At 39.2% G+C, this 26,866-nt stretch overlaps 1 protein-coding gene across 5 annotated transcripts in view; it reads right to left on the bottom strand.

Annotated features, from left to right (window-relative positions):
* Positions 1-26,866, bottom strand: part of RAPGEF5 (Rap guanine nucleotide exchange factor 5) — a 156,459-nt gene that overhangs the window by 120,226 nt on the left and 9,367 nt on the right. For 3 of the 5 annotated variants that reach the window (XM_069860298.1, XM_069860299.1, XM_069860302.1), the window contains exons 2-6: positions 11,218-11,268; positions 9,942-10,048; positions 8,834-8,955; positions 7,331-7,499; positions 1,493-1,559 (exon numbers count right to left, since the gene is read on the bottom strand). In XM_069860298.1, the coding sequence (XP_069716399.1) occupies positions 1,493-1,559; positions 7,331-7,499; positions 8,834-8,955; positions 9,942-10,048; positions 11,218-11,268 (516 nt within the window). Of the gene's footprint in view, positions 1-1,492; positions 1,560-7,330; positions 7,500-8,833; positions 8,956-9,941; positions 10,049-11,217; positions 11,269-14,524; positions 14,564-14,662; positions 14,756-26,866 lie in introns of those variants that run through there. The other 2 variants (XM_069860300.1, XM_069860301.1) reach the window with 2 other exon arrangements.

Below are 26,866 nucleotides of genomic sequence, written 5' to 3'. Positions count from 1 at the left end.
AGATCCAGTTTTTAAAATCACAAAGTCACTTTGGTGAATGCTTTCCCTTTCTTAACTGATGAAAAAACACTATTCTTCTAGGTTCTGAGAGGCAAAGTTTTTGAGGAATGCTGGCAATGTTTTATAGAGCTGGTAGCTTCATGGGGCTTTTAAAAGATACAGCTTTCCATATAGTATTCTATGTTTTTCTACCTATGGAACACTGACATTCTTAGGCCTCCATTAATTTTCAGAAACCAGGAAAAAATGTAGATAAAACACGGAACTTAATACACAAAATTTTATGATCTCATACATTTAAAATTATTTTTTGCATAAAGTGTTGAGCGTACAGAAACATCAGGTTTCCAAAAACATTTACGAGAGATCTTTTGTAAAGACGATTGTCTTCATCAAATTAGCACAAATTCTCCTTCCCTTTTATTTTTCAGCAATTTCAAGAAAGTAATTAATTCACTTTGTTTAAAGTAGCTCTTATCTTCATTCCTTTTTCACAACTTCACTCTAATTGGTCCATTTTCATTTCTGCACTTCCTCTTGTGCCCAAAACAGAACCAGCATTAAATCCATGTTTTGCTGATACCATGATTTAGGTGTAACGTTCATAGAACCATACAGCCAAAGAACGGCTGAAGTAGGAAGACACCTCTGGAGGTCACTGGATCCACCCCCCTACTTAGAAGGGGGTCAGCTAAGAACTATGTCCAGTTGAGTTCTGAATATCTCCAAGGGTGGAAAATCCATCACCTCCCTAGGCAACCTGTTCTACCATTCTATCAACCCCACAGTAAAAAGTTTTTCTAATGCTTAAGTAGAATTTCTTGACTTTCAGTTTGTGCCCATTGCTTCTTGTTCCATCACAAAATGTCACTGAGAAGAGTCTGACTCCATCTCCTCCACTCTCTCACATCAGGTATTTATACATACTGATAAGATCCCCCCTGTACCTTCTGTTCTCCAAGCTCATCTCTCAGTTTCTCCTTGCAAGTCAGATACTCTAGACTCCTGATCATCTTCATGGTCACTCACAGGATACACTTCAGTATGTCACACACCTCTTGCAATGAGAGTCCAGAACTGGATTCAGCACTCCAGAAATGTCACATCAGTGCTGAGTAGAGGGGGAATGATCACCTCCTTTAACCTTACGGAGGGTATCATCCTCCATAACACAGCCCAGGAGGTATCTGGCTTTCTTTGCCATGAGGGCATATTTCTGGCTTATGTTCAAGCTTCTGTCCACCACGACCCCCGGGCCCTTTTCTACAAAAAAAGCAGACTGCAGCAGTCCTCGCTTGGATTGATTTTAGAAGCTGTGGAATGGCACACTGAGCTTCCCCCTGAAGAGTTTCCCCTTTCAGAGACAAAAAAAAAAAAAGTAGTTTGCATTACAAACACCTGCTCACTAACACCAAGTCTTTAATTTGAAAGGATCCAAAGTATGACAATATTTCAAACATGACCTGTACAAACTTTGAAGTAGTGACCTTACCGCAGAAGTGAGACGAGCAAGAATTTCAGCATTGGTTTCTGCTGTATCTTCTATTTTTTGATCAGGCCTTTAAAAAATAAAAATAAGATTTTATTATTGCTTTAATTCTGTTTCAACATCTTTTGATTCCTGGAAAGCAAGGAACTATGTAGCCACAGGCACTAATGCTTTTGAGATTTGGCATCAAAATGATGACTGCAACATGACAATAATTAATTGTGTCAGTAGCAACAGAGTACACCCTTTGTCCCTTGCTGTCAAGAACTCTTTTGATTGAACTAATGTAAAACAGGGAGAGTATTCTTCAGCTTTAAAAATATGATGAAGAAACGAAGAATGCAAGACCCTCTTAACTCAGAGTTGCTTATTTGAATGCATATTTTGCTCTGCTAAAAACAAATTCCAACAGAACAAAAGAGTTTTTCCTCTCTCCGCCAACACCCAGCTTTGCTAAGGTGTGGAGCAGCACCTTTTATGGAATGCAAGCTCACATAGGTAAAAGCAGACAACCTCAGAATCATTAGCTGACACATGAAATTTAATATTTTTTAAAAATACATCTGAAATTAAAAACTATATAAGGAGCCATAAATCAGCAAACTAAAATGACTGAGAACAATATTAGTTTGTCTTGACAGTAACTCACAAGACAGACTTCACGCATCTTTGCAAAAATAGGGCAGTGTAGGAAGAACCCTTCTAGAAACTGTCACAGAAGTCTGACCCACATGGAAAAAAAGCCACACAAAAGCTGCTGTGGACAGTATGGGATAGGATAAAGGTTTCTTTAAAAAAGTCTAATTCCCATCACTATGACATCTACAGGCCTTTCAGAAGGCTTACTGACAATCAGAAAATAGACACCAATATAACAGGGTTACTACCATGGGAAGAAGAAAAAGAAAATGCCCTTAAGATCTTTACTTTTCACGGTTTTCAAGAAGCTTGGAATGCCAGGAAACTGAAAAGATATGCAAAACTACAGCTGCTGCAATAAACATGAATCCTAGGTATTAGTAGAAGCTTCCAACTTTGACTAAATTATTTAATTGCTCATATTCCTTCCTATGCTTAAGGAGAGAGCTGACAACATGCCTGGAATATGCTGCTGGTATACTGTGGTTCTGACACCCCATGTCCAAAAATTTCTTTCCCTGATTAAAAAAATTAAGGTCAGAAAGCACAGAATGACACATGCATTCATTCTAGGGCAAGCAGTCACACCAAAATGGTAATTCAGTTTAGAAACTACAATTGTTTTCACAACTGCCTTTTCTATTCAAAGAGAAATGTGATGTGATATTTTGTGTTACAAACAGCCCAAAAGAAACAAATAAATGCAGTTTCATTTACAAAGTCTGATTTATTCAGTCTTTCTCTTTACAATTTGGAATGAGAATAAATTAACTGACCTCTTTAGATGTCTATGTTTCCCTGCACATGTGATCTCTTCTGTGATCTCTCAGAACCAGGATAGGACCTGGTTCTTCTAAATTTAAGGCAAAAGATAGCAACTCAGTAGATGCAGGCACAGGTGCAATCCATAAACCCAGAACAGCACATAGCACAACTATTTCCATCTTGGGCCTTTATCACTCTATCTTCTATTTAAAAAATACTCCCAGTATTCATCAGCATATGAGCATCAAATCCTTCTGAAACCATCAATCTACTAAATATTGTAGTCAGCTATTACATATGTCTCTATGTTGGCTTCACAGTCCACCTACAATGCTAATAAATGTCCCATGGATACCCGAGTGCTGTTTGAGTTCAGTAAAAGATTTCCTGGAGCTCCATAAAGCAGTAAATAAATTAATATCTCATCCTAGCTATTTGCAATAAAAACAAATTATTTATGAAAATAGTTACTTTTCTGAAACTAATAAAATGTAAATTATTTCAGGATAAAGGATACGGAATATAGTGTGAAATATTTTAAAAGGAAAATAACAAGCGATATGAGATAAAGGAAAAAAAATCCCCCTTTAACATCTCTTCAAATAAGTTTTTAAAATATTATGAGATACATTTCAGTGGTCTGAAGTACCCAACACATTCCTGAAACGTTCAGTGAGTTTACCAGTGGTGTTGCTATAAACACCCCCTTAACAAAGAAGGAAATAGAAGTACACAAAGATCAAACACCTGATACAAAGCCATTGCAGTCACTAGAAAAGAATTTGGGAGGCACTGGATAAGAGCCTAAGTGATTGCTCAGGCTGTGAGGAAGTCCATAGCAGAGATTTGGATACAGAACTTTTGTTCTCAGGCTATTTGAACATTCACTTCTTTTCTATTCAAGCAGAATTGGCTGTGATCATCACAGGATATGAAATGATGCCTAGAGACCCCTGCATCAGTCCCATCTCATTTGACAACATTTACAGGAGCTCAGTCCTGCTGAACACACATAACGTCGGCCTTCGGTTTAGTGTAAGCTGCTAAAAATCTGCTATGTCACATCTTGTTTCCCATGACAGGTATTTAATGAAGGGAATCTGTCAAGGTCAAAAGGTAGCACTTATTCAGGACATGTAAGCACATCACAAGCTTTAGAACACTACTTTAATTGTAGAATTTACTATAGTATTATTCCCAGTACTAATACCACCTAGAAACAAATACAAATCCATCAAAAACCTGTACAGCAAGTCCAGATAGGGACGTGTGTTTCAGGTTTCCAGAAATGCCACTGAAGGAAGTCACAGAGCTGCTACTGAGCACTCAGGTGCGCACACTGCTTCTGAAAGAGCAGATCCAAGGTGCTCCACAGAGACCACTGATGCATCCAGCAGTCTGGGCAAGCACAAGGCTGCTACACACCAGCTGTGGAGAAGATAGAGCTTATCTGGCTCCTGGACAACCAGATGTCACCCAGCATTGCCTTTTGGTGTGCAAGCAGGCATTTGCTTCTGATTTCATCAAAAGTAGGGAATCTAATAAATAAGGTACGATTTTATATATATACACACACATAAAGAACTAACACCATTGACAGTCTATGAGAAACTAAGACAGAAAAATGAATAAATATTAAATTACAAGAAAAACTATGCTTCCAGTGGTATGCAAAACAGGTTATACATTTGAGAAAAAACAAACACTGCAAGGAAGAGTTTATAGAATCGCCCTCTTCCTTCATGAAAAAGAATATATGGATTTATTTGACCTGGTCAGATAACTTGAACAAACACCTCATCACATCTATTCCCTTTCAGATTGCATTTCAGCAATGTATTATTTGCATCAAGCACGAAGAGTTTTGAACCTGAAAAAGCCTCCTTTCCCTTTAATATCACATTCCCTTGAGAGTATACCATTACATAAAATTCAATTCCTTCAATATATATTTTTTTAACACAATCTGACATGTAAAACCTCCAGAAAATAATTCTTCAGTGACAATATTCCCAAAAGAAATCCAACTTCAACTAAAATTTGAATAATGTGGGCAGAAAGGAGCTGGAAATATACATTAATGAATAATAGTTCAATTCATATGACAGGTATCATCCTCCACTAGAAATGACAGTTGCACTGGAACAATAAAAAAGCAAAGCAGACTGTAAAATAGTGGTAGTCTCTGGCCAAGATCAGCATGCAGGACACAGTTTTGGCTTGAACTTAAAAAGTCTTCAATCAATTTTCCCACCTAGCATCCTTCACACAGCACATCAGTATCATAAAATCATAGAATAGACTGGGTTGGAAGGGAACTTAAAGATCATCTAGTTCCACCTCCCCTGCAGGGACATCTCCCACTAGCTCAGGCTGCCCAAGGCCTCATCCAACCTGGCCTTGAACACCTCCAGGGACAGGGCAGCCACAGCTTCCCTGGGAAACCTGTGCCAGGTCCTCACCACTCTCATAGCGAAGAAATTCCTCCTTACATCTAGTCTAAATCTGCCCCTCTTCAGTTTATATCCATTGTCCCTAGTCCTATCGCTACAAGCCTTTCTAAACAGTCCCTCCCCAGCTTTCTTGTAGCCCCTTCAGGTACTGGAAGGTCTCTATAAGATCTCCTCTGCGCCTTCTCTTCTCCAGGCTGAACAACCCCAACTCTCTCAGCCTGTCCTCGTATGGGAGGTGCTCCAGCCCTCTAATCAACTCTACAGCCCTCCTCTGGATCTGTTTCAACAGCTCTATCTCCTTCTTATGTAGAGGATTCCAGAACTGGACATAATACTCCATGTGGGGTCTCACAGGAGAGGAACAGAGGGGCAGAATCTTCTCCCTCAACCTGCTGGACACACTTCTCTTGATACAGCCCAGGATACGATTGGTCTTCTGGGCTGCGAATGCACATTCCCAGCTCATGTTGAGCTTCTCATCAACCAGCACCCCCAAGTCCTTCTCTGCAGGGCAGCTCTCAATCATACCATCCCCCACTATGAAAAGTGGCCTGATTTGCAGTGATAGTGAGGAAAATCCCAATTCCCACTGAAATCAAGATGAAATCACTGATATTTAAGGGAGAGAAACTGCTTAGCACCAGCCCAGGCTGGAAGACATTTGCAAAAATATTTGAAGGTTTTCTCCCATATGAGTCACCTGCTTAAAGGATCACATTCAGTCCTCTATTCTACCCAATTTCGGTTCCTTTTCACTTAGCTACACTCACTCAAGCTGACCAAGTAAATGAATTTTCAAGGGAATTCCCACTCCAGAACTGCCAATTTCTGTTTGGTGAGGGCAGTCAACAATAGGGGAAGGAATCAAATTTCTGCCCTGAGCCATGCACAGAAATTACTGAACTGCTTCTACCAGCTCAACACGTGTAAGAATCTGACTGAATGCCTGAATTTAAAAAGTAGGGCTTGCAGCAGCTTACAGGGACTTTGGTCTTTGTGTTCCTTTAAAATATTTCCATCAGACATTTATTTGAGAGAATGTTTCACAAATCTAATAAGCAGAGAAGGAAGATACTTACAGAAGAAAGTTTTGTCTTTGACATCAAAGAGAAAAAATCCTACTACTGGCAGAGTAATAATTCTCCATAGTGTAAGTACCAGGTTTGAGGCTTCCTCATGCTCGAGATAATGAAAGAATTTATCCAATTTGTCTATCCAGGCCAGCTCCTACAGATTTGCAAAGGCATGTGGGGTCACAAGCCTCTGGACATTTCACTGACACCTTTTTCCTATATTTTGGCCTCTCACTGTGGCACAAATAACCACAGTTTCCTTCTAGCTGCTCTACATAAACAACTTTCAGAGCGCAGCTGTATCAGCACAGAGGGTGTATTAACATGCAAGAGCCAGGTGGAAGAGGAGTTGTATAGAAAGCAAAACTCTTAAATGGCATATTCTGGAAAAGGAATAATAATGTGAGAGTAGAGCGCTCTGTACACGTAGACAAATATGCAGTAGCAAACTAAAAACAGTCAACTGAAGCTACCACACTCCTATCCATCTTTTCTATCCACCTGACAGACGATCCTGACCCAGGACAAGGACATCTGATCTGCTAGACAATCTGCTCCACAGTACACCTGCTGCCAAATTTATGCCAAATCTCCGAAATGTAAGAATAGACCCAAAAATACAAAGCCACTTTCCCAGGTAACAGAGCAAGCTGAAGAAAAGTACTGTTTAAAAACAGCAATATTCCAAAAACCTCAAGCCAAGTGCCCTTGTTTATCTGGGCACACTGACTTTTCCAGATGTTAATCCCAAAGCAGACCATAGAAAATGCCGTCTCTACAATACTTCTCAATCCTGAGAAGAAAGTTCATTCATTTGCACAGTGGTTTGGGGGTAAACAGTGTCATTATAAGCCAGTCACCTTAAAAAAAAGTCAGGGAAAGTTACAAAAATGTTGCATATGCACACTTACAGATTGCACATGTCAATTCTAGGGGGAGTCAATGGCAGTAGTTGAAGTAGGAGCTTCACACCATTCTTCCATCCCTCTTCTTTCTCAAATTCACAGAAAAGATAGGTACATTCATCCGCTGAGAACTGGTAGAAAGTGTGAGTGTCTTGAAAACAGAGTTGTCTGTCCACTATTAGAAAAAAATAACATTAGTTATCCTTTAAAACCTTACTGCATAAAGTTCTATGTCCTTACCACATTCTGTAATGCACTTGACTTTAATCTTCCACCACCAGACAGTGCAAAAGTATTGTAAATTCAGCATAGAAACAATCCTGTCCTGTCATACTAACTCAGTGCATTCAAACATGACCACCCTAAAACCCCACTTTGAAGATCTCCAAGCTCCTGAGATTCAAGTATCAAGATTGCTGAGTATTTACTCAATTTGTGAATCAGTTTGGAATTAGGGGATAAAAGCCTTTCACTTGTCAGATATCTGAGCCTCAGTTTCCATCAGCTTCTTATCTGTTCTCATTAGTGTTCAAATGCTAGTAAACAAAATTCATCAACGGGCAGCCACCTGCTTCTCAAATTCATGGCTTCTGGATCTTAGAGTAAACCTGGATAAAATGATGTGCCAACTCAACAGCTGTTGTCTTCCCTGGCATAATAAAGATTGAACTGATGTCAAAGGACGGAGTTCAAAGCTGAAAGCACAAGTTTCTGCTGTAGAGTCTTTCGGCTTTGGCTGCATGATCAGACATGCTGTCAGTGTAGTTGGAGCAGACGAAAACCTTTAAGTGTTCCACTGGCATACATAAGCAGAGATCTTCCATAACACTTCACCTTTCCACAAGGAAGAAGGTTAAGTGTTTAGTGCAGAGCCCAGGGTGTGTTATGTTCTGAGTTAAGCTACCTAAGCAGTCCAGCTACAACATAGTCTATCAGATTTCCAGACGCTGGTTAGCATTGTAATTATCACTAACCATATAAAATAGACCAAACTCCTGCACCTGGTGGGGAGGGAGAGACAGGGTAGAACCTGGCACCACAACCGTCTCAAGGAGCTTAATCCTCTCTCAATCCATTGTAATCTAAAACTATGAAAAACATAGAGGAAGAGGAAATCATTAATTGCTAGAGAAGTCATCTGGCGAAGCCATGATCTGCAGTGACTAAACAGCTGCTGTCTTTTGAAAAACCTAAAAGAGCTTCAGTAGAAAAAAATAGGCTGGAAAAGACACGCACACTGTCTGCAACTTGGCAATGGACAATCACATCTGCAAAAGGAAAAGGAAGGAAATTGCTTAAAAAAGAGATTAATCTTTAGTATATATGAAATGAAAGATCACAGAGGTGAGCATACCAAAGAGACAGTAAAATAAACAACTGCCAAGAAAAATGGATCGATCTGCAATTTTTTTCTTTCCTTCCCATCTTCTCCCATTAAAAATGTGACTCTTATCCTATGCTGGAGAAACTGATAGCCTCCCTCATGCTAGAAGTATTATTAAGACTGACCTGATAATATAATGCCCATATCCAGGAGGAGCTGCCACACTCCGACTGCTGTAGATCTGCACTTAACAAAAGGGCACTGCTCCAAAAGCCAGTCTACCAGCTCCGATCCAACACAGCTTTTCCTGAAAATAAACAAAATATCACTTCTTACATTACATTAATGTAAAAATTCTCTTTTATAATCAACTATTTTCAAAGCTATTAAAAGTGAATCCTTTTGTTCAGCAGGGCACAATTACTAATTTTTGTAATCCTATTCATTTCAAGGGAATAAATTATTCTGGCAAGTCTCAGGGGAAGTCCCTAGTTACAATGAGGGAACCCGCGTTGGATGAGTTACATACCTAATTTATGTGGCACTCTTTACAATATGTAATATTTTTATCAATTTGTGCTGCGTACAAACAGCCATCCAAACATGCATAAAAGCCAAATAAAATCCAGCTTTCAGCCTCAGGATTTTGTTTCCTTTCTAAGCATCAGCATAAGCTATATAGCTACACAATATATGCATAAGACCTTGAGTGTTGCTTTACGATGTAATTCATCTTGCATATTACTGGTAAACCTCTCTTTTTAAATCATAAAAAAAAAAAAAAAAGAAGTTGTGGCTTTTTCTAAATACAGACGTGAATGAATGGTGCTAGAATAAAGACCTGCATAGTTTGGCATAATTGAAAATAGGAGGAAGCATTTACACTGTAATGCAATACAAATGGGAAATCACTTCATTAGAGAAATATTCCATAAATTACATGCAAAATCATTGTGTAACTAAAACTTAGGAATACAATTAACCTCTTTTATAACTCCAGATCAGAGTTGAATTTAATACTCTTTCTTTTCAACAAAACAATAGCATGTGAAATCATAAGCAATTAAATTAATGGACATACAATCAGGTTACTGCTGCTTTCTGACAGCTGTCAAAGTAACATAATAAAAGACGTTAAAATACATGAGATTTTAAAGAATTTTTTTTAGAAAAAAATTGTTTGATTCTTAGTAATATACAAAATCTTACTCTCAGAACTGACTTTCATGTCAAAACAGGACCAAATCCAAATAAAACCCATCCAGTTGACGAAAACAAATGATCTCAGGTTACCTGCAAATGCCAGTAAGGTACACCCTGTCTTTAATCAGGTCAGATGCTTGTAGGGTAAAAATATTCCTGAGAGCTCTCCCAGCACAGGAAGGACTTTCTCCATAAATCTGAATGAGAAGAGAAATTGAAAACTGTGACAAACAGGTATTTATTCCTGCTGTAGTAAATTGCCTTGCCACTGCCTGCTCCCTCACTCTGAGCAATGCCTTCTTCCCAGCTAAAAACAAACCAGCACTGAAAGCTTCCCAGGAACTGCACCCCAACTTCTCCCATTGCCAGCTGCATCATGGGTTGCAGATGCCCCCATGAACCAGCCTACTTTTTCACTTGCTGCCTTAGAAAAGTAGGCATTTTACTGACATCTTTACCTTCAAAGAACAGACAAGTTCAAATGAAAACAAGTGTTACTCAGGTGGAGCACAAAGACTGTATTAACCATTGCAAAACCACACAAATACAATTAAATTAAACATTATTGCATACGTATTTTAGTTAAATAATCTAATGCAAGCCAAATAATTTAATACAAGCTTAACACACACCAATACACAGTTTCAGAGCTTTTTCTTCTTGTTCAGAAACTTTGGAGATATCCTTTGATAGCTACAGGTCAGTTCATCTATACCAAGAGGGATGTGGTCTTTCAAAATGGGCTCTCCTCTGACTTTCCTCACATCTGTTTCCTATCTTACATCTCAAGACTGCAGATGCTTCCTCAAAACAGAACCCAGTGCCATCTTCCATAAAACCACGTTCCGCCTGGACTCTGGATACTAATCCTTCCTGAGGAATCTAACTCAGGCCTCTGTTGTAATGTTTCCTCACCATCCCAGCAAAACACATCAGACACCAAATAACTAACTTGAAAATAAATAATGTTGCATTTTCATCATTTTTTGTTTGGAATCATAGACTCACCAGGTTGGAAAAGACCCACCAGATCATCGAGTCCAACCATTCCTGAGACAGTAACACCTCATGAGATGCAAAAACAGAACTCTCGAATATTGTAAAACTAAGCTAAATGGTGGCATGGCAATCACCTAAACAGCTGGGAAGACAGTGTTCCTGGGAACTCACAACAATTCAGTTTGCAGATTCAGTAACAGGAGTAGACAATTTCAAACACACACAAATTAAAACTTGTTAACAACATTTAACTGCAAGCCACACTCTTAGGTGTCTTCAAAGCTATGATTAACAGGTTAAACCGAACCAAAAAGATACCTAGTATGTTGTTTGACGAAATGGAATTAAAAAGAAGCTTGACAGGTACCTTGTTTGAAGGAGTTTCCAAGTAGGGATTTGAAATTCTTCTGGACAGGGTCTGCAAGACAATTTGGTAGAGCTTTAGTTTTGTTCTGATTTCTGTATTAAAAAGAGCAGCAGCAATCTAGGTCTTTTTGCTATTGAAGTCCAAATAAAAAGAATTTATCAAATAATCTAAGTAGTCTAACTGAAGTGTCCAAATAATTTTTTTCTCCACATCAGGAAAAAGGGTTGGTAAACTCAGTTCTGCATCATTTGCTACATTTATTCTTGATCTGGATAAGAACATGAGCAATGAGGTGGCAAAGTCTGTAGACAACACACAATTTCTTGGGTCACAAAAGAGCAGGTATGACCGTGAAGAATTTCAAGATAAACCTAAAAGAGTCAGGTATAAAGACAGTATCATAATGAGTTCAAAATTAAAAGCAGCATGTAATAGACAGACAAAATATAATTACACATGCTCCAATACCTCTTAAACCAAACTTTATCAAGTCAGTAAAGATGCCTCTGGGTCACTGACCACTTCTCAAGAAAAAACACTCTTCTGAATGAAATTTTTAACTGTAGTTTAAAAAAATAGGATGAATGAGGAATAAAATGATGACCAAGGGGAGGTGACATTGCTCTAACTGATCAGCATTACGTCTGCCATGCCACACGCTAGTAATGAGATGTTGGTAAGAGCATCTCAAAAAATGGGCGCTCCAATGTTAGAAGCTATCCAGATAATAATAGTAGTAGAAACAATAAAGGACTTTGGTAAATTTTAATATGAGAAGAGATAGAAAAAACTTTGACTTACAAAGGAGAGATTATAGGAGGCATAATGCAGTCATACAAAATCATGAAATGGCACAGAGAAAAGACAGACTTTCTGTGCTCTATTTTATGTAACAGGAGAATAACCAATCACTCAATGAAATGAGGATTCATATTTGAGAAGATAGAAAGGAAAATGACACATAACACTTCATAGCAGTGAAATGAAAATGCCAAAACCTTACTACTGATCAACAAAGACTGAGAATTTAAACTTATAAAATTAACAGTGAATTAGAACTCTGAAAGGCAAACAGAGACAGGACAAACATCTCTACATGAGTCAGGTTACCTACCCCATCTGAACTCATCATGATACTTCCATATCTTGACAGTGTTAGGAGACAAGATATTGTCTACACTGATGCTTACTGGCAACTTCTATCTTACTACAAGCCACACAAGACACAAATAAACATTGCCTAAAAGAAGTTTGGAAGTGGAACAGAAGACATTGAGCAGGTGGACTGGCAGCACTATGGGAGGATTGTGTGGTGTTCCCTCACATTATTCCAACTTGCAGACAGCATCATCAATTCCTCACTTTGAGAGGGATCCAATTCACGCTTGGTATATTGCAATCAAAAAACCCCAAATCATCTTTCACACTCTGTATAAATTACAGAATCCATATGTCAGTAACGCCACCTGTCCCCACTCCTGAGTCTTATTGTATTTTTACAGAGGGAAGTGAAGTGACGAGGAACCACAGAAGCATCTAACACTGTTTACCCTTCCACACTTATCGCAAATGTTAGTGTAGTTTCATGCGTTAACAGTAGCTCCATATGGAAATACTATAACACAAACGCTTAATTCGCCACTCCCATACCCAACAAAGATGCCTCAGATCCCACTTACTCTTCCTAGCTGGCACGTCATTAACTCCTCAGTTCTGCAGCAGCCCTACATACCACCACTTCACTTGGTTCCTGTCCAAGTCTTTCATTCAAAAAGCCTCACTCACTGCAGCAGCACAGTCAAAGCTTATACATCAATTTCTCCCCTCCCCAGTCCATTCCCAGGCTCAAGAGGGAAGGGATGCCATCCAGAGGGCTAGAGAGGCCCATGCAAACCTTATGAAGGTCAATGAGGCTCAGTGAAAGGTCCTATACCTAGGTTGGGGCAATCCCAAACATAGATACACACTGGGTGATGCGTGGATTTGAGAGCAGCTGTGTGGAGAAGGACCTGGGGGTACTGGGGGATGAAAAACTGAATATGAGTCATCTGTGTGCGCTCACAGCCCTGAAAGCCAACCGTATCCTGGGCTGCACCAAAACAAGCATGGCCAGCAGGTCAAGAGAGGAGATTCTGCTCCTCTGCTCTGCTCTCATGAGACACCAGCTCCAGCACCGCGTCCCACTGTGGGGCCCCTGGCATATGAAAGACATGGACCTGCTCGAGTGGGTCCAGAGGAGAGCTACAAAGATGATTAGGGAGCTGGAGCTCCTCCCATACCAGGATGGTCTGAGAGAGCTGGGCTTGTTTAGCCTGGAGAAGAGAAGACCTTATAGCAGCCTTAAAGAGGGCCTAAAGAAAAGCTGGTGCAGGGCTTTTTATCAGGGACTGTAGAAATAGGATTAGGGGTAACGGTTATAAAGTCAAAGAGGGTAGATTTAGTCTAGATATTAGAAAGAAATTCCATGAGCTCTGCAAAAGATGACCGAGGCGGAAAATTAGTAGAGAAAAAAAAATCTTCTACCCTTCAAACCACACAGCGCTAGCTCTGGTGCGGGCAGGAGAGAGAAGGAATTCACAGCTCTAAAATGGGAAAAGGGAAGGCAGGACAATGGCTTCTGTCAGCGGCAGCCTGAACCCGTACCAGCTTGGAGCAAGCAGGAAACATCGGAGAGCCCAATAGGGTACATGTAGCCTGTCATGTAGAAATCAACACACAAAATTTTTACAAATATAAGAAAATGGAAAACACATACGAGAAAATAAACCAAAAGTGGAAGTGACATTCTGCAATAGAAAAAAATCATCTTTCAAGTTGACGCTAAAGCACAGCCTGTGTAATGTTGAAACACTCACTACAGATAAGCTGAAATTCATATCAATTTTTTTTTTTAAACTTGCCTGGATAAATATTTAGCTAACACAAAATCCCTTCAGTCTGTGCTACTGAGAGCACCTCTGTTAAGTAGGCTCTGCTTTGGCTGTTGGGACAATCTGGGTAGTCCCCTTTCAGAGTGAGGAAGAGTGAACACGTTGAGGGTCTAGCTTTGTTTGAAAACCTCAACTTTTGGGCTGTGTTGGTGAAGCACCACTCCTTCCTGAAGGTATATAGTAAATATAGCCTGCTCCTATATGGTTTTAACACACACAGAGTAATTAAAAAGAAAAAAAAAACAAAAAAACCAAACAAAAACACAAAAAAACCCAAAACAAACATTAAAAGATTTACAAATAACTCTCTTAGAATGAGCCAAAATGTGCTTTCAAAGCAAATTCATCAAGCGATCAACTCATCTTGTGACAGCTACCTTGGAGTAGCTATTGCTGCCCATGCCAAGTGCTGCTTTCCAGGCACTGCCACCTCAGCATCCCCTTGTGCTTCTTCACTAGAAGTGTTGTCAAACCCTGTGTTGGGGAGGAGATGAGGAGATGGCAGCAGCACTTACGGTCCTGGGACAGGAGATCATATGCAGAGCAGATCGAGAGTGCTGAGTGTTCTCCAAAAGAGTTCTCTCATCATACATGAGTTGGTGTGCATCAGCTTCCCTGCTCAGGATGTCAGAAGAAAGGGGCAGGGAGTCAGTGCTTTGGGCAGGGCAATCAGGAGCGTGAAGTATGAATGAGGCACAGGGATGGCACTCGATCTTGGGGATGCAGCTTGCATGTGACAGGAGAGGACAGTTGCAACCGGTGGCCCAGGAGAAGGTTTTGGAACAGGACTGCCAGGATCCAAATTTGAATTCACCATAGATACTTTAGTCTGAAACTGGGAAAAATTATAAAGGAGTTTACTGTGGTATTTAAAACCACTAGAAACACAAGAAGGACAGCAATGGTGTTAAATGAATGGGAGGATTAGAATAAAGTGACCAGCTAACCATATAAAATAACCAGAAGGAAATTCTTCTTTACAATCCATATAACCAGCTTATAGAACTATTAACCTTCCCTGGAGGTGTTTAAGGCACAGGTGGACAAGGCACTGCGGGACATGGTTTAGTATTTGATAGGAATGGTTGGACTCGATGATCCGGTGGGTCTGTTCCAACCTGGTGATTCTATGATTCTATGAATCAAATACTCCAGCTAAATTTTTAAAAGCAGTAGCCAATTCAATGGCTGATACTACTATGCAAGGTCTACACCTGGGTTTAAATTAGTATATATACTATGTATATACAAAACACAGTAATCAAAATTAATAACTGTTTTTAAACAGGTTGAGAATCTCCGCCAGTATTTAAAGCTAAGCATGCAAAGATAGTGATGATAATAAGCAGAGAGTGATTTTTGAAAGATTTGGAAAGAAATTTCCCCATGGTATACTACACAACTAGCAAAGTGTACTAATGAAGGCACATTTTGGTCTCCATTGGAAAGACAGGATCAAGTCACATCTTACTGTGATATGCTGACTTAGTTCTTTACTCAGAAGAGTGAACTAGCTTCACTACAGCAGCTCCTCGGGCACCTATTACAAACTGGTTAATGTTTTCATCAAGAGCTACAGATACTAGGTTATAGAGCACATTTTCACTCATACCTTTTGGAGATGCATTAGGATTTTCTCCTCATTTTTAGATCTGGGATTTTGCCTCATCTCAGCTTCACAGGATGACTTGCCTATAGGCTGCTTGTGCTTTGCCTGCTGCCCAAGCTGTTCCAACAATTTCTGATATTTCTGCCATTGCCAGCACTGCAGTCATGGTAGCATCAGTAATGCTCTATACATCTGCTAGCAATTTAATCACCATCACGCTGAGAAAGAAACAAAGCAAGAGCGCTTGGATCTCCAGTTCAAGTGCTTTCCTCAGCTGGGATTTAGTCCAGTGGTAGCAGCCAGCAACCTGTCTACACCAAAACTCACACTGTAACACTACAGAAGAGGCTGTAGAAATTGGAGGAAAAAAATAATTTCCAATTTGGGATGCAAATGTTTTGTCTTTCTTCTACGATTCTAAGAGTTTCTCACATTCCTGTGCAGTCAGCAAAAAAATAAAGCTTACTAGGGAAGTAAGAAATTTTGTTATTAATCAAGAATATTCCTTTTTCTAGATATTTTACAGCGGGATTTATACTAAAACAAAAGGAAACTAGAAACGACAGAATCAGGCTTCTTCCCACCCAGCAAATTGTTTAGGCTCCCTCCAAGTTCTTCAAACAACTAGGCTTTTAACTGGTTGCTTTACCAAAAATTGACACAATTCCACATTAAGGGTTTGCAATGCGCAATCAAACTTCACCTGTTCTCAGTTTGCACCACACTCATCAATATCTGTCTGTTTGATCAGCACTTAATTTGCAAGCACACCCAAAATCAACTCGACACTGGTGAGCAGCTCTGGGAACATATTTGTGTACAACTATGAGAAAAACATTGTTCATGGTTTCAGGACACTATCCTTTTGTTCCTAAAGAATTCAGTATAGCCCTTGCGCATTACAAATTGAATTATCCAGTATACCTAAAATTAAGCAAATGCTTTAGTGTTGTGCTCTATCGGAGCTTCTTTCCTAAATATAAATAGCCTGAAAAAAAATCATCTCATTTTCAAATGCACGTGCTGTAGCACAGCCTACCTGGTAATGAGATCATTTCTATTCCCTGACAGGGGGATTGCTGCAGCTACTCAACACCTGAATCCTAAATTGGCTAATGTGACCACAAAGGAAATTATATAGCAGAAGCATTTAAGCATCCAAGCCTAAAATACACTTTCACAAGTATTCATGCTGAAAACTTCTCACGTTCCAAGCATGGGAGACAGAATACAGAAAAGGATCACAAATAAAGCTGAATCCAAATTCATGCTCATAACCAAACATCTGTTTGTTCTTTCCTCCCTCTACCAATCCTTCAACTCTAACAATACAGTGGCTCAGAAAAAAAATAAAAAAATCCACCAGGGGTATTAAGTTAATTTCCCTCGGGCTTCTCTCCCACTCCACACACAAATCAAAAAGTAATATTTTTTTTTCCTAGACAGATTTCTTTCTCTCTTTACTAACCATGAAAATGATAATTCCATAAGAGCAACAGAAACTACTGCAACTGTTACAACTGATGGAACCCTGTGAGGTTATTTTTGGTTGAAAAGATTTGCTGGAGGTGCTAAAAACAAGCTGCTGTAATAATTAGAGACTTCCCAGCCCCTGACTGGGTTTTACCTGCCTGACACACCCTCCTCAACTTGCAACACAAGAGGACAGCAATTTCTGCAGGAGAAAATGCTCATTTGCTCCCTATGCTCACTTATGCCAAGCAAGGATTGGGGGAAGGGAGAGAAAATTACTGAACAATTTTGCTTATCACTTTGCAACCTTCGAATTTTTGCATTTGACATCACTTGCTACTATACAAATTATAGGGGGGTTAAGCAGAAATAAGATGTGTGCTGTGTTTAGTAGATGAAATGCTACTGTTGTTTGAGGCTGGCTGGCTGGATAGAAGGAGTGTTGTCATGAATCCCAATCCGTTTCCATGTGGCAGCAGATTTTTCCTTGTGGTTGCTAAGGCACAGCAAGCAGAGTTGGTTGGGAAGCTAGCTGACTTTCAGCAGATATCATTCATATGAAACTGGAGAATGCGCCTGACTTTCTGCCAAATAATATTCGTAACAAACCTTCCCCCACTGCTCCGATCGAAACCTGCTGCCAGAATTCATGGGCGACAAAGATAAACCAGTAGAAGAGTTCTCTACATTAATATTTATTTAATATTAAATAAAATGTCTTTATAGAAATTATTTTTCCTTTCTAAAGGATCTTTTTCTATAAAGGAAAATGATCTTCTACTGATTGTCTTTAACTGCGTATACTTAGGTGTAGCATAAAAAGGTCAAAAAGCTGTAAAAAGAGAAATCTGCATTCAGCAGAGCTTGCAATGTAGGGTTCCCAGGTGAGCCTGCAAAGCTCTCTGGGGACACCCAAATGGGTTGTTAGTGAAAGGAAACTGAAGAGTGTATTCTCATCTTCTATTCTGTATAAAAAGAACCTGCATTGAATCTGAATAAGTTATTTCACAAAAGGGACACCCACTACTCATGGTTTATTCACACCTCCCCCAAAACAGAAAGGGATCTGTGAAGAAAACGTCTGCTTTTTATAAAGATAAACAATGCTCTTTATATTTAAAGGCTCATTTCTGAAAGGACAACTGTCATTAAAGCATTGTGTTCAGAAGCATTTCTGCATTTCCCAGTATGTACCAAGCTAAATATGACTGAATGTGTTTATGTGTCAAACAAAACTTTTTTTTAATTAATCACACATAAGCCAACCACTTTTAAAGTCTCCATTGCCTACAACAAGGAGCGTAATTTAGGGCACAAGAGTAAATTTTACTCTCGATGCCGTTTTCTTTGCCCAAAAGGAGTTAAGATTATCTCAGTTTTATTCCCAAGTCTGAAGTGGTTGCGATCCACAGCAAATCATTTCCTTTCCTGTGCAATGGGAACAACCATGACCACTTGGCTCTGCAAAGTACTTTGAGACACACTGGTAAAGACTGACTATGCTAACGGCTAGAAGCACCCAAGCTATTCGCCAAGGAGTCAGGGTAGCCGCACTCTAAGTTCACATAACTACAGGGCATTTAAAACAGAACACATCATGAATAAAACCGCCAACTTTTGCTTTTCTTGCTTCTGAGATTTTCAGAGAGTAGGAAGCGGCCTCCGAGCAGGGTGAACAAGCTCTGGTTAAAGGAGCTTGCGTTGGAGCCTTAACAGTTTGAGAATCTGCAGCGCCGTTGTTTGCATTGGCAGCACTCGGTTATGAGACCTCTTGGGAGCAATATTAATTTCACTGACAGTAGCTCTTGGCACAAGTCGATGCCAACCTACTATGGACTGGATAGGAGGAGTTCTTAACCACTTTCAGAGGAAAAGCTGTAATTTACTTTTTTGTAGAAAAACTATTAAAGTCTAACTATTTTAGTTTTGTGAAGCAGTCACGGCCTCACTGTACAAAGAGCTTAAGAAGCACTCAACTCATAAGGAAGGAAAGCGATTGCTCCCTTGGATCACACAAACAATTCCTGGGCAAAACAGACCCAGAAACTCCTGGCCTGCTCTTGGCAGAACCTCAGTGCTACGTGAAGCTCTGCCCGGCGCCTTCAAACAGTCTATGAACGGGATCACACTAACCCTGATAACATCTTTTTTGTGCTTGAAAGCCTTTGGTCTGGCCCTTGAAGCCAGAACAAATGAAAACTCAAGTGCACTCCATCTCCAACAGGAGGTTTGTTACCTCTGAAATGGGGAGGGACTTGAAAAACACAGCAGTCCAAAATTCAGAAACCACTGCACACCTATTATTCAATCCGGATTACTTAGCAGATAGAATAACATGGGATGTAGTGTGCAATAAGCATTACATAAGGAATAGGATTAGAACACGAACAGGAGTTTAGCAAAAACAAACAAACACTAAAAGCAACTTAGGTAAATTTTGCTTTCACTGAACCAAGAATTTATAGAATCAGGAAATATCATACCTGCAAGACACAGGTAAGTGTCATAAAATTTTGGACATGGAAAAACAGCTCAAGTGCCAAGTACGTAACAGATACAAGTTTTACTTAGTACGATAAGATCATAACCAACTACTATAAATGATATATCATATGTCAATTAAGCTGTTAAGAAAGTAAATTATGTGTTCAGCATTCCCATAAGGTCACAGAAACAGTTCAGGCATCTTCAGATGTGATCTCCTTCATGAACATAGGTTCAAGAAAAGAACAACACAGTCTTTGAGGTTAGGAAAGACTTCCACTCTAGAGAGAAAGATTTCCTCATTGGTATTCTTTTTTCTTAATTTTAGTTACTTGCCTTTCTTTTGATGTATATATTTTCATCCTTTATTACTGTAACAATTGTCTGCACACATTTAATATTACTAAAGCACATGGACAAGTCACATCACGCCTATGCTGCATTATTCTGAATTTACTCACTGTAAATTTACTCACTCTAAACTCAATTAAGTCTACAAGTCCTTCTTCACTCTGCTGTAGAGGTTTGATCCTGATGTGTGAGGGCTGGGGGTTTCTTCATCTCTTGAGATTTTCCAGCTTATATCAGGGAGTTTTCTCATTTTGATCTACAGTTTTGAAGGGTAGGATCTTGCTCCAACAAGACACATTTGGAAGTGTCATGAATACAACTGGTTCTTATAAGGGTTCTCTGCATTCATCATTTATTCTCAAGACAGCATGGGCGAGATCAGACAAGGCCTGCACATGCATTCCCTGTACCTCTCTCCTCATGCTTAGAATACAATTGTTCAACCAAACTCATTTAAAGCAAAAAGCCACAAAATTTGACAAGCTACTCACGCAAGATTAATGCCCTCTGTGACAATACCCCACTCAAATTCAGAGTAAAAGGAGTTACACTAAACCTTTTGTGGAGAAAGTATATATGGGAAAAAAAACCAACAATTTTTTTAAGCAGCCTAACTAAACAAACAAATTCCCACATCAGCCTCTTGTACCACATGAGGTCACTAATCCTGGTAATTTTCCAGCCCTCAGAAAAAAAGCCTAACTAAAAAACTAAACCTGGCAACCCAAACCATTTTATGATTCTATCGTTCTATGAAAGTTCCCATCCCTTTGTTTCATTCCTTATATGCATTAGGAGGCCTTTAAACAAATATAAAGACACAAATGGTTAATCCTTTACAAAAAACGTACTATTCCTTAAACAGGAAAAAAATTTTCACAAATTGAGAGTCAAGGATTAGAAGATTTTTCTAATTTTGTATCTGATTAAATTATCTAAATTAATTAACCTTTAATTGCATTTGCAACTATTATCTAGGTCTGCATCCCAACAGAAGTTCCACCATATGTCTATATCCTAGTCAATTTTATTTATATTCAAAGCCTCATTACAAAAAATAAATTTAAAAAAGAGTACTAAGTATGAAAAAATTCATGTGCAGTGGGGAAAAAAGGCCCATAATATTACAGCAGTGCAGGAATCCGAGGTTAATTTTATGTTATGAAGCTGAACTTACACACCTGTGTCAGAAGCATCTTGACAAAGAGACTCAATTCTCTAGAATTTCAACAAGATCTCTCTACATTAGGTGTTGTAAGGAAGATTACTGCTCTGGAGGAACTGTTAGGAGGTTATTTACCTCACCATGGAACAGGCCAGACGTACACTGCATAAGCAGATGTCTAAGAAAATACACATCAAAATATCCTACTATGGGTTTAAGTGTAGTTGGCGCAGCCCAGAGATACTCTGTTAGGCAGCCTTCCTAGTCAACTGGTTATAACCTTTTGTTTTAAAACAGAAGTCTCCTTTCTTTAAAGTTGTGGATGACCTTTCCAAAGCTGTTTCAAAACACACATGAAGCAGTAGCCAAAGCCTGCACCTGCAGAATCTGCAAGAATAACCCAGATGAGTATCTCATTCCTCACTGAAGACTGCAGTGGTAGCACTGAAACTATTTTTAAGGAAATACTTATTAGAAAAAGTAAGAGAGGAGCAGAAGAACATAATGTGAACACGAGCGCTACTATCAGTAGTGTGAATCAGGCCATATAGAAGTAGAATAGCCTCTGCATTACTCACAGCTGAAGTATAACTGAGCATATCCTGAACAAAGCAGCCTCAAAGAGCCAGCAGAATATTCTATTGATGCTGTAGTACAATCAGAGGAAAGGACTCGCACATCACCGCCTTTCCACAAGGTCACATTTCCACCACCTGAAAACAGTCAGGCCTGGCAGCCAGCACTAAGAAAAGTAAATCTGAGGAGAGTCTGACCATCAGAGTAAGCAGCAGCTCATGCATCCCCTGTACTATTTGGAGATGCCTTCTCCTTGCGCCCTGCCAGGCGTTTCACTGTCCAAGGCTCTCCCAGGATCATCCTTTATATATCCATGTAAAGCAGCAACACAGAACTGAGCCACCTTCTGTTTCACTCGATTGAGTCTTCACCCCAAGATCCTTGAAGAGTTGCTTTGTCCCATGGAAATAAAAGCACCCCAGGTAAAGACTGACCACATTTTTTCAGGTCTAGAGGCAAAGAGAATTAATTCTTCCTCTTTAATATTCTGCATCACAGCCAATGCTGGCAACATTGATCACTTCAAGATACTGTTATCCTCCATCCACTTGCCCACTGTATCCTAGTTACCAGCCCACCTAAATTTAAAAGTCAGTAATAAATATCATTTTAATTCAGCAAATGTTTTCTGGCCTTTGCAAAGGAGGAGGCAAGAGAGAGAGTAAAGAGAGCAGAAGAGAGATGGGGAACTGCTGCCTTCAAAATTTAAGCAATATGCCTGTGGAAGATTGTAGTTTGTTAGAGAAATTGTTGAAATCAGGGGAGCAAAACTATCTAAAAGATTACTACACTGCAGTACTCCCCACTGCAGTGACTGATCTGTCAGAGACTGGCAGAGGTACTCTCCCTGTGTTTCTATAAATACTAACAAAGAGCAAGAAGCCTGTGACCTCCTAGCAGTCTGCTGTGATGCTCAGTCTGCCCTCATCAGTGCTCCAAGGAAGCCTGGGCCAGCCTGCACATTCAGATTCTTCCAAACCCTTTGCCATGACAACCTCAAAAGCCCCTCCAACTCAATAACTCATTCTTCAGCATGAACATCCAAGCCATCAGACTGATAGCAAATCACCACTTACTGTAAGAGACCTTCAGTTTGAGATACACTGTCTTCAAATATCAGTTCATTCTCACCCCATTCAACTCGCTGCTCCATCCTTTCTCACACCAGCTTTTCAGGCATGACTTCAAACTAGTCCTTGTCTCAGTAGAAGCCCCACCACAAATAGTATGGGCTTCCCTGTTTTCATCTAAGCCAGGCTAAGTCTACAGGATGAGGTGCCTATTTGGTCGCCTCTCAAGTGCCAAAAATAGCTGCGTCAAAATCAAATGAGATTCAGCACCTTCTTGGCATATAAATACACACACAGAGACTTTTTCAAAAAGAAAAGCTTGCAAAAAGATTAACACAAGTTTTTTCAGCTCTAATCTATTTGCTGCCTTTTATCTATGCAATGCCATATTGCCTGTCATGGACACTGGGTTCATGCGCAGAAGTTAACTGGAGAGAGCCTCTTGGACACTATTCCTGGTCAGTAAACCCTTGCCTTGGAATTGACCTCCCTGCTCCCTCCATCAGGATATGATCAAAAGATCAGATGGGTTCTTGAACAACAAAATAATAGGAAAGGGAACACTCTGGGGAACAGGAATGCTCTGGGGTTTGGAAGATTACACAGGACGTTTGTTTGCATGTTTTTAGCATGCCTCATGCTTGTTGATGTTTTTAACTTCTCCACTTGTGCCAAGAGATAACGATGACTAACTTAGGAGGGAAAAAAATCACAGTATAAAGAAACAAGCATACACACACTGAAACTGGAGCTGGCTCAGGCTGAAAAGAAGATGACTCACAGACCCTCGGTATTTGTTTCTAAAAGTCAGATGACACCAAGAACTGTTAAAACAGGGGGTGAAGATTCAGTCTGTTACTTGCTTAACTCAAATTGAAATATATAAACAAATAAAATCAGGATTCCAGTTTGGGAAGCCTCAAAAAATTTACCATTAACTCTTCAGTGACAGGGTACGGTTTTTAACTCAGGTTTATAAGAAGAAATTATTGTCTCTGGCTACTTCTTTGGAATTATTTTAATTTACACAATGGAAGAATGCAATGTTTCCTTACCCCCTCCCACCATCCTGCCATAAATTTTCCTGTAATGTGTTTTGCTATTAATAAACAACTGAGGTAGGTCCTTTTCTACAGTCACAATAAATGGATTCTCAAAGAGCATAAGTTTGCAATGTTTTTTATATGACCACAGCTTTCATTTGATAGTGGTGTTGCTCTGTTAGCTACACTTTGTGTTTAAATGCAAAAGACCTCTATAGAAATATTTTCTGTCCCTGTTTTTAATATTCTTAACAACCATATTCTCTACTCCATCGCTACAGTTTTTAAATAAAGCACTAATAGCAGCAGAGCCCTGCACGGAGACGATTTGACAGTCGTTGGCGAGTAGTCCGCGTAGAGCCTTCTAAACAGTTGTCCACCCACTGAACAGAAGCTTCACAAGTTATCCATATATTTACATTTCCTACAAGAACAGGAAAGCCTTTGACACAGTATGTTGTAACAAGATCAAGACCGATATGATACTAGCAAGTTTTCTTGTACGTTCAGAGACCATCTACACCGCAATGGTCTACAGGTGTACTGGCACCTATAACAGACTTAGCATAGACTCACTCTAACACACAGAGCTCCTCTAAAAAAGCTAAAGCAGTCTTTCCCAGAGAGACAAAATACTGCGAATAATCAAGAAATAGCAAAGTGATGAATGAAAAGAACGGGATTAAACAGGCTGTTTCAATTAAGACAGTGAAAACACAAGGATGTCCAAGGCTGAATACTGCTTAAATAAAACCTTTGTAACCACACAAGCAAATTTTGCTTACATGATTTTGGTCAGTCACAATCAGAAGTCTATAAAAAACATCAGATGGACTTAGTCAAGTTAGGCGAGTGGACAACTCCATGCTAAATTGCATTTTTTCATATTAAATACAAAGTAACACCTATTGGAAGGAAAAAAATACTGACAAGTTACATGTTTTTAAATTAACTATATTAACTTTAAAACGCAACCGGAATGGTCGTGAAGATATTTCAGTGAAAAACTAATCTGCATTACCAGGAACTTTAAAAAGATAGCAAGTGGCTAGAATGAAAAGCCTACATGATGGAGACAGGGAGGAAAACGCATGATTTATATAAATCAGCAGTGCAGTCTCATCTAGAATATTACATTCAGCACAAGCCATCACAATTTCAACGGGACACTGCAAAACCAGAGTTCAAAACAAGGTAACAAAAATGGTTACAGCAGAATGAGTCATCTAGAGAGACTTGGATTCCTTGCTTTATAAACAGCTATATAAAAGAATACATAAAAACTAACTGTACAGAAGTTGGAAGTTCCCTGCCTCATAAGAGCAACAGAAGGGTCACTGAAATTAAAGATCATGTATTCAAAACTAATAAAAAAGAGATGATTTGATTAACAACAAATACACCAAAACGTATTTTTTCTTCCTTTGTAAAGTCATTACCACAAAACCCCACATACAAGCTCTGTAAATGTGAGTTCCAAGATGACTCTGGAGCAAAACTATTAGACAGGTTCATTAACAGGCTGCATTTATATATGGGTGACATGAAAAGCTGTAATTACAGTGGTTGATAGCAATGATCTCCAAGTATCAGTGTAGAAGGTAACTGCTCACGTGAGATCAGAAAAAAAAAACACCACAATGTGGAAGGCAGACTATATATTTGCCAAACACTGCCTTGAAAGCACAAGAAACTATATCTACTTAAAACAGTTACCTGGTAGATCAACCTTAAAACTTATGGAGGTGCTACTAGATGAACCATCACCTTGACCCACTACAGCATACTTTGTATCTACACTAGCTTCCACTAAAATATTTTTTGGGGTTCTTTTTATTAAAAGACTACCAGTATAATGTAAATATTTATAGCCACATTGAATTGCAAATGAACGTCTAACAAAATGGGACTTTTAAAGCAGGACTTCAGATAAATTCTCAGTTTACATATACACTGTATGAACTGAGGACAGATATCTCAGTGGAAAAACACAAGAGGCATCACTCCTGCTAATCAGCTTGGAGACTCACCAGTTTTAATGCATGTCCTGGCAACCTAAGAGACCTATTGATTTGCAGCCATTCATTCAAGTGCGGTGAAAGCCATAATTAGATAAATCGCTTTGGTAAAACTAATCTGAAACTCATTTGTTTGGGGACTGTCTGTTTAATGAGATAAAACAAGAAATTAAACATCTGCTGAATGTTCTTCTTTGTATCCTTCAACACAATAATAAAAATATAAATAAATAGGTATTCATTTAACTGCCTTTATTATTTTTGCATTTTATGTATTTTATTCCATTAATTGCTGTCAAAGACAATTACAAAGACAATATTTATGAATAACTATGCTCTAACAGGCTAACTAGTTTTATCAATCTCTTTCATACATGTGGATACTGAGGAATGAAAAGAACAGGTCTTTTAATCATCTGCGAACACACTTCAAGCTGACGAGTATAGTTTTATGATGGCATGTTTGGTGTAAGCTTTTAAAGTATCCAAGTTCCATTTTTAGACATGATTATGCTATTATTTGTGAACAAAAGCTAAATATTGGTTAAGTTTTCTAGAGTGTTTATAACAGTTAATCTGGAAAGATTATGACGTTTTGTATCTTAATTTTTCTTCCAAAAAATGCTGAGAAAGATTATTTAAAGAATCCCCATGTGTAACTCGCTGCTAGCATGCACAGATGTTATAGTTTATCCTTCTTAAGCTAAAACACTTAACCTTGGGATATGCTGCATCCTCACCTTTCTTCTTTGGTAGCTAACTACTAGATTTTGCTTTTGTTCCTTTAGAACTTGAACCTCCCGTGACTTTAGCCTTCCCCAATAAACATCACAAATCTTGATTTGTCCTGCAACACAGATTCAGCAGCAGACTCACAGCTCACACCCCCAGATTTGTTTTCACTGCCAAGAGGCTTCAGGCACTGCAGAA

This window comes from Phaenicophaeus curvirostris, chromosome 6 (assembly GCF_032191515.1).
Source record: "Phaenicophaeus curvirostris isolate KB17595 chromosome 6, BPBGC_Pcur_1.0, whole genome shotgun sequence".
NCBI lineage: Eukaryota > Metazoa > Chordata > Aves > Cuculiformes > Cuculidae > Phaenicophaeus > Phaenicophaeus curvirostris.
Note: the sequence above shows the minus strand (reverse complement) of the source record. Positions and strands in the feature narration are given on the sequence as shown.